Source organism: Onychomys torridus, chromosome 6 (genome assembly GCF_903995425.1).
Source record: "Onychomys torridus chromosome 6, mOncTor1.1, whole genome shotgun sequence".
NCBI lineage: Eukaryota > Metazoa > Chordata > Mammalia > Rodentia > Cricetidae > Onychomys > Onychomys torridus.
In genome coordinates, this window is record NC_050448.1 from 38033980 (window position 1) to 38044842 (window position 10863).

Sequence of the window (10863 nt, forward strand, 5' to 3'; positions counted from 1 at the left end):
AAGAAAGAAAAGAAACATATCCACTATACTAAATAGGCACTACAGTAATTCTTGGACATGGTAGCCATTGGTAATATACTAAAATGTTTTACTGCAGTGTTCTGTCGATAATATACAAACATTAGACAATGCCCACCATGCCCCCACAAAAAAGAAGCATTTGTCCTTGATGATGAAGCATCTTCAGAGCCTGTTGATAAACTCTTTCATAGGAAAACTAAGAAACCAACAAGGAACCCCAGGTCTCCCCAGTAACAACAGTACCTATCATGTAACTATTGAAGATAATACCTAGAAAATACCTGACACCTCTGAGGTACTCAATGAATGGGCACTGAACTCACATTTTTTTTTTCTTCTGAGCTGTCTGAAAGATCTTGGAGAAGATAAAGTCACTTTCAGAAGTTAACAAGAAAAGCAGAGAAATGGGAGATCATGAAGTCACCCTTACTGTGTTATTTTATCTCTGGTTGTTGTACTGAGACCTTTACATCCTGATCCACAGGTTGTGCGCTGCCATAAGGATATTGGAAATTGCACCTGGGTCTTCTGCAAAAGCAAACAAGTGCTCTGGGATGCACCAGAGTTCTGGTCAGGCATCCATTTAGGATCATGATGATGTTAACTGACAGGAGCCAGGCACAAAAGACAAGTGCTGTATGATCCCACTTGTATGCAGAATATAAAAAAGTTGGCTCCTATTGTGGTTTGAATGAGAAAGCCCCCATGAGCTAATACATTTGAATGCTTGGTCTCCGGTTAGTGGAACTGTTTGGGAAGGATTAAGAGGTGTGGCCTTGTTGGAGGAGGTGTGTTGCTTGAGGATGGGCTTTGAGGTTTCAAAAGCCCATGCTGGGCCCAGTCTGTCTGTCTGTCTGTCTCTCCCGCACCCCCCTCCCCCGCTGCCTGTGGATCAGGATGTAAAGTTCTCAGCTAACCACAGTGCCATGCCTGCCTGCTTCCCAGCATGATGACAATGGACTAATCTTATAAAACTGTAAGCCAGCCCCAATTAAATCATTTCTTAGAAGAGTCAAGAGCAATAGAAATGTAACTAAGACAGCCCCATAGTATCTGAGAGGAGAACGGTGGTTTACAGAGGCTGAGGTGATGAGCTTGGTCAAAGCCTGTAAGACGGTTAGGTGGGATCAGGAAGACCCACCATGCTGCTGCATTGACGTAACTATAGATAAAAATAATACCCTGGAGATTTTCCAAAGCTGCAAAAGGGATTTGGTAAGTTTTTCCCATAGAGAAATGGTAAATGTTTGGGGGGGATAGATATGGCTATCTCAGTTTAAATATTACATATATCAAAAGGCTAGAGAGAGGGCTCAGTGGTTAAGAGCCCTTGCTCCTCTTGAAGAAGACCCAGGTTTGGTTTCCAGTATTCACACAGCAGCTTACAACTGTCACAGCTATAGTTCTAGGGGATTTGGCCCACTCTTTGACCTCCACAGACACCAGGCATGCACACGGTGCATATACATACCTGCAGACAAAGCACTCACAGACATAAAAAACAAAATCTAAAAAGTTACATTTATCAAACATCATTTGGAACTTTAAAGTACGTATCATTTGTAGGTACTAGTTAAAAAGTAAATTTCAAGCCAGGCATAATGGCGCATGCCTTTAATCCCAGCACTTAGGAAGTAGAAGCCGGCAAATCTCTGTGAGTTTGAGGCCATCCTGGTCTACATAGTGAATTCCAGGACAACATGTCTCAAAAGCAAAGAAACTTTAAAAAAAAAAAATCTCCAAAAGTCAAACATAGTGAATTGTTTCTTTATTCCTAGCACTCAGGAAGCAGAGGCAGGTGGGTCTCTATTAGTTTGGGGTCAGCCTGGTCTACACAGTGAATTCCAGGATTTCCAGGGTTACATAGTAAGACACTGTCATGCCCCATCTCCACAAGAACAAACAAACAAACAAAAACAACTTCCCCTTCCCCCCAAAGCAGTAGCTTGTCATCCATATTCTTTCCTTCTAGATATTCTGGGACAACAATGTCCCCCCATCAGTGTAAGGGATGACTTAGATGGAGTAAAGGCTGGTACCTAGCACTTTTATGCACTAGCCCACATGGCTGAAATTCCGATTCTTAAGCAATGCTCATTCTGGACTTTTGATAAGGAAATGGGAGAAGGGAGCAGTGATGGTCAGGGGAGAATAGATGTTTGTCTTTTTAAAAAGTCTTCTCTGGACATTTCCTAGTGCTTTCAAAGTAACAGGCAGAACCTCTTCTGGGTAAAGAATACCTTTGAAATGTTAAGCAGACTAATCATTTCTTGCCGTTTTCAGTACAAGAAATTAGATTGGGGGGAATTTTTTATGGAAGACAGACTAGGAATCTGCAGAGAAAAATGAAAAAATGACACACACACACACACACACACACACACACACACACACACACACACCTGCCTTCCCCCTCAGCCTTCCATGGCTTCTCTTCACTAGCTCAGGTATTTGGGCACTGATGAGCAAAGATGCCCTCAGAGACCCACTGGCCCATTGCTGTTAAGCTCCAAAGCATCCCCTTCTTCACTAGATCCTTCTTCAACCTGCTGCTTTCAACATAAAAAGTCCAAAGAGTGACAAAAAGGGAAAGAAAGAGTCCAAAGAGTGACAAAAAGGGAAAGAAAGATCTCCTCGATAGAGAAGTGAGCCTGGGTTCTGACACACGGTGCACATTTCAGAACGCTTCATAAAACACGGCCAGAGGAAAGGCTCACAGAACTCACCACTTCTAAAAATGGTGGCTGAAATTTGTCAGTCAGGGAATACATCAAGTGACAGAGATTAGAAAGACTGGACAATTTCAAATCCTCAAGGACCTCACCTAAACTAGCATACCACTGTATTCATCACAGAATATTCGAGTTGAAAGAAACGTTCAGAAACAATCTTATGTTTCTGCCTCCATTTTATGATAGAAGAAAAAAATAGACACATGGTCAGAGCACCAAGAGCCTGAGCCTCACAGGAGCAGAAATTCATCTCCAGTCTAGGTTGTTTGATTCCAACAGTCACCCACTAAATAGTTGTGAACCCCTCTTTGTGCTTCACTCTGCTTGACACCCTCAAACTGGCGTAGAGGAACGACAAGGCTTGAGAGAAACTGAAGGTTGTTCCTTCTCACATATCTGTGCCATTGATTCCTGTTGTTTCAGTGGAAAAGAGGGAAGGCTTCTCCTACTTGCTGGACTGTTTCAGAGGTGAATGAGTCTAGATAAATGCGTCTCCAAACTAAAATGCCTGTGCATTCTGGGTAAGTATGCAATGGTTCCTTACTCCCATCAGGAAGACTTAGACAAGCCTCACAGGCTTCTCTCCCAGGCCCATCTCCTCATGCCAGCATCCATACAGGCTGTGTGCAAAGGAAGGGAGGGGCCAGGGGCAATGTATGTTACATTAGCAGGACATTAAAGCCTTCTGCTCTTCCAGGAAAGCCATCAGAGAGCTGTAGGGAGCCTGGATGGGCCCGCTGAAGACAGATGACGCACTTGTAAGAGATAGAATGCCAGCTCTCATTCATGGTCACAACGACCCCCAAGTCTCAGCTATTTGTGTTCAAGAAGTCACCTTCCTGTTCTTAGAAGTGCTTTAAGCATCCACCCTGCATTTTGGGTCATATACCTCATTTGGTACAGGATCTCGGCTTTTCTAAGATATGAAGTACACTGGCTCGGTTGAGGCTTTTACAAATTTTCAATCACAGGGTCCAAATTAAAATGCTTTTCAAAGTATGACTGAAGTTGGAAGCTGAGATGCATGATTGGTTAAATTTTATTTTACATATCAGGAAAAAAAAAAACTCCATGTGTTTTTACCAGCTCATTGAATTGCGTTGGCAATGAACAGATCAGTATATCTAGGAATGACTGATACCATATGATTCCTGAATATTATATTTTGATAATGTTCTGTAGTGTTTTAAACCAACAAAACACACACAGGGAGGGAGAGAGAGAGAGAGAGAGAGAGAGAGAGAGAGAGAGAGAGAGAGAGAGAGAAATCGAGAAAGCGTGAGCTCAAAACTGGAAGTTTCTGTCTTGATGGCTGATTTGGCATTTAAATATTATCACTAAAATTTGACAGGTGACATAAAATGAAGAACTATGTCAACCAGATGTGTTGCCTTCAAAGGCAAATATTTCCTCATTATAATGAATGAAATCATTGTCTGGGCAGGAATGCTAGAGACCTCTAGTAAATGAACCACTGACCCGTAGATAGATGAGAATCAGCCTGGGGAAATGAGAAGTTTCCCCAGCATAACTTTGCATGCGAACAGGACAGATTCTTATTACAGAATGGTCAGTAGGCAATACTTAATAGGACCAAATATCACTGTGTTGCCAAACTCCTCTTCTTCTTCATTCTTCAATCTCATGTTAAAACACATACACACACACACACACACACACACACACACACACACACACACACACATATATATATACATATATATGTATATATATATGTATATATATATATATACATGCTATAAAAGTGACATAAACATTGCACATAAAAATCACACATATAGACTTGGCCAGCAGAGCCAAGCAAGACGTCATTTAAAATATTGACATTTTCAATAGCCAATTTATTCCAAGTAAATCTCCATCTAAACCCATGCTGTACAATGAAGTAGCATTAAAGTGAGCATTTGAAATGTGGCCAGTCCCAATTGGTTGTGTTGTGTAAACATACACTAGAATTCAAAGACTGCCTAAGAAAAATAGAAAGATAAAACATTTCAGTGATTTTTATATGAATTATCTGTTTACACAGTAGTATTCTGGATGTCCTAGTTAAAGAAAATTATTAAGTGGCTTTCACCCCTCCCCCCCCTTTTTTTTTGCTTTTATGTTCTAATGTGGCTAGTAGGACTTACATTGTAACTCTATTGGTCAATGATGATCTAAGCAAGAAGTCAAGACTGTGGCTTAGTGGTATAGCATTTTCTGACCATGTATGTGCAAGGCCTAGAGTTTAATCCCCTGTACAAGAAAAAGTCTAGACAAGCAGAATATAGGTGGAAATCCAATGGAATTGAAATATGAATCTATAGCAACTGAAGGGAACGTGACAACTAGCCACAGAGTCATTGGTACCTTAATAAGTTATTGTTTCTATACCTCCTGTTCAGGAACACTTCTCTAAATCCCAGTGTCTGCTTGATAACTTTCTAAAGAACGCTGAGAATGGGGGGATGTTCTTGGAACCGTTGTATTCAAATTTTTATTTGGGTTGTAGAAGCAGCCAGACAGAATCCCCCCTCCCCTCCAGCCTCTGGAGGCCACAAGCGTTGCTGAGCGGGAACTTCTATCGGGATGCCAGGGTAAAGCCACTCTCTGTTTTATATTAACAGGACTTGCACTGAACTATGAAGAGAACCTGTCAGAAGGCTCCCTTCTGTTAAACAAGTTGGTGAAACACCATTGACTGGGTATGGGTGGCATCTTGAATGAGACCATGTGGCTCATACGCTACACTGTGATGGGGGTGGAAGTGTGAATTTGGAAGTGTAGAGTATTTCAAAAGGGTGTTGATAAGAGTTTCAACAGCGAGGAGGATGTGTATTTAAAGTGTGCTTTTTTTTTTTTTTTTGAGAATTCCATGAGGGTTATTTATTATACAGTTTTTCTAACATTCCTTCATGTTATACTGAAAAAAAATTTAATTTTATTTTTTATTTATTTTTTGCTTAGGCAGAAAAAATTACATTATTAGTATCTTTCTCTGGAATTCACCAAAATAAACGAAAGTCTTAACATGTGTATTTCCATGTAGTATTTTGTGTTTACTGAATATGTGTATCCTACAGTATAGAAAGGGCTGTCACCACAGGAAAAACAAACAAACAAAAATGTAAGCTTTTCATCACAATGCTGGGGAGAAATATACAGAGTAGCAAAAGGACCAATGCAATTTGTGAGGTGGGCTGTGGTATTGCAGAAACAGTGCTCCACTCTGCCAACCCTCATAGAATGCAAGCAAATGAGAACCTGATTAAAATAACTTCCCAGGTAAGACCAGCACAAGAGACAGCCACAAAACCTGTACACTGAACCACAAGAAGAATGCAGGCCGCTGTGAGTTCTGAAAGACAGCAAGACAAAGCAGATGGAGTGCCTAGTATGCAGTAAGTGCTAGGAAAACATCGTGTCACTGCTGCGGCAGAAGTCACATTTACCTCCAGTTCACTGTCATAAACACAGGGCCTCCAGAATAGTCCCTGTCATTCCCGGCTTTTGTCTGAGTGCCTTTATGAGGAGCTTTGTTCAGGCTTTGGCTGCTGGTGAGTCACGGGGAAATCATCTCACTCATCTATTCTCCTTTTTTATTTTTTAATACAGTTGCAAATCACACAGTATTGGGCTTTGTTTGCCCTCCTACCCCCATCTCCCAGGAAGCTTCACGATGTGATTCTCACAGCTCGCTTATCTTAATGAACTAAAGGCATTCAGAGAAAGTAGCTGTATCCACTTCATCAAATCTAGTTGATGATAATTTCTTGAAAAGCTGAAGACTAATTCTTAGGGATTTTTCTGGAGCTCTATGAAAATTCATATCACTCTGTAGCCTATGTGAGTTGGAGGTTGGTGCCAAATGACTGCTTACAAGATATAAGGAATGTTGCAGAAATATAAATGGGCCAGAGCTGAAATTTAATTAGATGCTGCATATGTTAATAATAAATTCAATTAATTTCACCTTCTACCTATATTAGAGGAGAAAAGAAACTCAGGCAAAATAATAATTCATTTTAAATGCCCCAACTGGGAGTCCCCTTTCGTGAAGAGTGATTTATGCAGTAATTTACTGACTGTGTCTTTATAAGATTGCTCCAAACCAGCCCTTTGAAATAATAATAACTTCTGGATGTGTGTAGTGAGAGATACAACAAATGACTTCTTATTAATTTTCATTTAATGAGTTGCCCATTCTCATGGTAATTTGTTTGAAATTTCTCGTCTCAAGATAAACATGTTATAAATACTGTGGATAACACTTCCATTTTACAAAAATCATGACAATCTCTCCTATTCCCTACCCAAGTTGAAGGTCAATCCGTTGCATGTTTTGTGTACGGTTGGCATGTATTTCTTTGACAGTTATCCCAGTATATCATTTTAAAATTTTTGTAGCCAAGTAATTCCAAACTGGTTAAATATGAAAACAGAATATTTACCAACAGCAAGGATTCTAGCAGTGTGGGCAGAGTCACGGGCAGAGGGAAAAACAAGTAAACTGGTCCTTTTTTAAAGGACAGAAGGCACAGAAATCATTTCTACCGTGTTCCCAATTCCTCAAGTACTCTTTCTATTTAACAAAGATGCCATGCTATCTGGCATAATTAGTAATACTTAAGAATCTTAAGGGTTGTACTTTCATTTTCAAAAATTTAGAGAGAACCAGAGAGAGAGAGAGAGAGAGAGAGAGAGAGAGAGAGAGAGATCTCCATGGTGTGAATGGAGGTCAGAGGCCGAGTTGGGGAGCTTGGTTTTCTGCTCCCATCATGCAGGTGCCAAGGATGAAACTCAGTTCATCATCAGTCTTGGCATCATATACTTAATGCTGAGTCATCCTGTCAGCCCTTTTAAAAGGTTATCCTTTCAAAAAGCCTAACTTCATAACAACTAATTCTATGTGATCTTACTAAAAATAACAAGAATGAAAAATTAATAAGAATAAGAACAAAATAAAAAACAAGGGAGAAATTGCTAAGAGTCCTAGGTATTTCAAATGGTTCACGGTGGTTTGAACAGTCCTGCAATAGACAGGGCAAGATCCTCTACAGAGGTCTTTGCTACAGCTGGAGGAGTGTTCAGAACGCATTAAATAATTTAGACGCAATTGTTACTTACATGAGAACCGGAAAGGCCTTGCTCCTAACCCACATTGCCTTATGCCTTCTCCATGGAAAAGCCCATACTGCATCTCGCCCATGAACTTGTTCAGCTCCTCCCCTGAGGCATTGACAAGCAGAGCCCCCGTTTTGCAGAGGATAGTGGCTTTAATCCACAGTGGTGTCCCCACTGCTGTTACAACTCCGAGAGCACAGAGGAAGCTCAACACACCAGCCATGCAAAAGATGATTTTCTTCTGCTGGTTTGGCATGATGAGAAATGGCCTTGGTGGGGACGCAGTTCAAAACCAAGACCTTTGGGAGCATCAAGAAGGACTGCCCCTTCAGCTGCATTTATTACAGAAGCTGAAGGCACAAGCTGGGAAGGCAATGTCCTTCCCCATGGTGGCTCCACCAGGCAGAGTGCCAGTCCATGACCCGTCCTTTCTCACCCACACTGGGGCTTTTCTCCTCTTCTTCTGCGTCTCTTTAAATAGGAATCTTTGGGCTAAGAATTTGTAGAATAAAACTCTTTCAAACTGCCTTCCAGATCCCCTCTCACGTCACTTACTAAGAAAGGTCTAGGGTAACAGATGGAGTCCTCTGTGTAACCTGAGAGAAGCTGCCCCTTCTCAGCCTGTTGTCTGATTGGGTGAGCTGAAACCTTCAGAACCGCGCTTGGCTCCCATGGCAAATTTACAGCAACGTGAGACGTTCACATATTGATGAGATTTCATTTCTGGGTTTTGTTTGCTTTTAGCCGTGGGAGCATCGGCACAAGTAATAGTAATTAATTGATTTTGAAAACGTTTAATTTTAGATAGATGAAACAGGGCACTGCATTGAGTCTGGTGTAGACACAAAGATCCCAGAGCTGCACAGGCCTGGTCCTGCTCACCCCTAGTTCTTCCAGGCCCACATTTTCTATGAGATCTACTTAGAGAAAATTCGATTCAAACTCTTCTTGACACAGAGAAACGTGGAGGTGCAGTTGCAGGTGTGTACGTTTACAAATGCTTTCATTTGAAGCATTTGGCTGTATCAGTATGGCAGCAAGGGCACACACCTGAGGGGCCAAGGAGCTGCATCATCTATAAAGATGAGAGCAATGCTGAGATCAGACCATCCACCACTAACGATCAGGTCTCCCAGAGAAAATAACCGCTTGAGAGACAAGAGACATGGCTGAGCAATATTGGTAGTAAAGTGTATTTGGTTTAGGAATTAAGACCTGAAAACTCAAGCGTGGAGTTCAGTGACTGCCTTTTAGCTCCGGGTGCCCAGTGAGGTTCCTAAGAGAGGAAAACAAATATAATAGGCCCCCTCTGTCTCTTTGTCTTTGTTTCTGTCTGTCTGTCTGTCTCTCTCTCTGCAAGAAAGACAGATTGTTTACTGATTATCTCATGCTATGCTGGCCCCTTACCTTTAGTACAAGCTTGACTCTTGTTCTTCGCTAAGCATCGAATTGTGTTATTAGCGCTTACGAGTATTATAGTGAGAGGGTGCTGTTCCTGCTGCTGATCTTATTCCATTGCACACAGAGAGAAATAGAGGCCAGAGAGACTAAACAACCTACTGAACTAATTAACAGAGTTCTGTGGCTTATGTGCTTTTCTAAGCAAAGCTCTGACCTTGAGAAGGGGGAAGCGCTGCAGCTGGATTGGGTTGGAAGTAACAGGGCAGGGTAGCCCATTGTTGTTTGCACAGCTTAGGTCTCTGGAGAACACAGGCATGTGCAAAGATGACTGTCTGGTTGACCCAGCCCACAAGTTTGTGCTAGTTTTTATTCTCTTGATCCACCTGTAAGACTGTAGCTTTAAGGAAACTCAGAACTGATTCATTTCATTTTGAGCCCGAGATGAGTCTCCACACTATGCCTAGATTGAAGGGGACTTCAGGGTTCCAGCCTTGAGGTAGTGGCAAGCTGTTCCTGGCAGACTATGCGCTCTCAGGAGTTGCTAGCCCCTGATTATTGAGGGTAGACAAGTAAATGTAGAGTGGTTACGGTATAGCAATACTCCTTCAGGGCAGAGCAAAGGGGCCAGCTTCCGGTACAGCTGCCGAAGAACTGGCATATGAAATACACCAGGGGGACTCCAAATAAGGTTTTAAAAATAGAAGTAAGGCCTTTTCTTGCATAGAATTTGACACATATCAAAAAGCACCTCTCAGATAATTGGGCTCTTCAGTGAATTCTCTGCTGGATTTAGGGTGTCAGTTGTCCTAGCCAAACAGGGGGACCACAGTAATCCCAAGTAGCACTTACTTGGGGATATGTGTTCTACTTGTTCCAGAAATGTTAGTTTGAGAGTATCTAGATATAATCCAGCTTATCTGATCAATGTATTTGGTAAGGGAGGGGGGGAGTGTGGTGCGGGGCACGCAAACAAAAAACCAGAACACTCCTAAAGCCTGGAGAAAGAAATTGCAGCTCAATCAATTGTATTAATACCTCCTTAGAAAGAATATGGCAAGAGAGGAATAGTTAGCATAGAGTAGTGGTTTACTTAGCCACAAACCTGCCAAAGGTGTCTAAAGTCTACCGACTGGAAGACAGACCAAGGATGGAGAAAGCAGTTTGGTCGTCTAACCTTTTAGGCTTGTTTTAGTCTACAGCAAATGGAACCCTGTCTGTAGAGACACAGAAAGTAAATACAACATAGTAAGTTAGTCCCTCACCTCCGAATCATGTCCTTCCTACCGCATGTTAAAATTTCCTATCTTTAATAAACAACGATAGTAAAGATTTTTTTGTCTCTGCTGAACACATTTAGATACTTACCAGGAATTACAGCCTTTGTTCTAATCAAGGGATGCTCAGTTTGCCTGCTCACTGGAATCACTTGCAGAGATGTTTAAAACACTGTGTCTGCACCTCAGCTAAGGCTCAAACGTGTTTGCTTTTTGTGTGGCCTTAGCACTGAATCACCCGATGATTGCAATGTGCACCCAAGGCTGCATGCTGCTGCCCTCACTCACTCCCTGCATAACTTGCCTCT

General features: G+C 41.7%; 1 protein-coding gene across 2 annotated transcripts in view; it reads right to left on the reverse strand.

Annotated features, from left to right (window-relative positions):
• Window positions 1–8136, reverse strand: part of Clrn1 (clarin 1) — a 38512-nt gene extending 30376 nt beyond the window's left edge. For both annotated transcript variants that reach the window (XM_036189322.1, XM_036189321.1), the window contains exon 1: window positions 7884–8136. In XM_036189322.1, coding sequence (XP_036045215.1) covers window positions 7884–8136 — 253 coding nt within the window. The remainder of the gene's footprint in view (window positions 1–7883) is intronic.
• Window positions 8137–10863: the final 2727 nt, after the last annotated feature.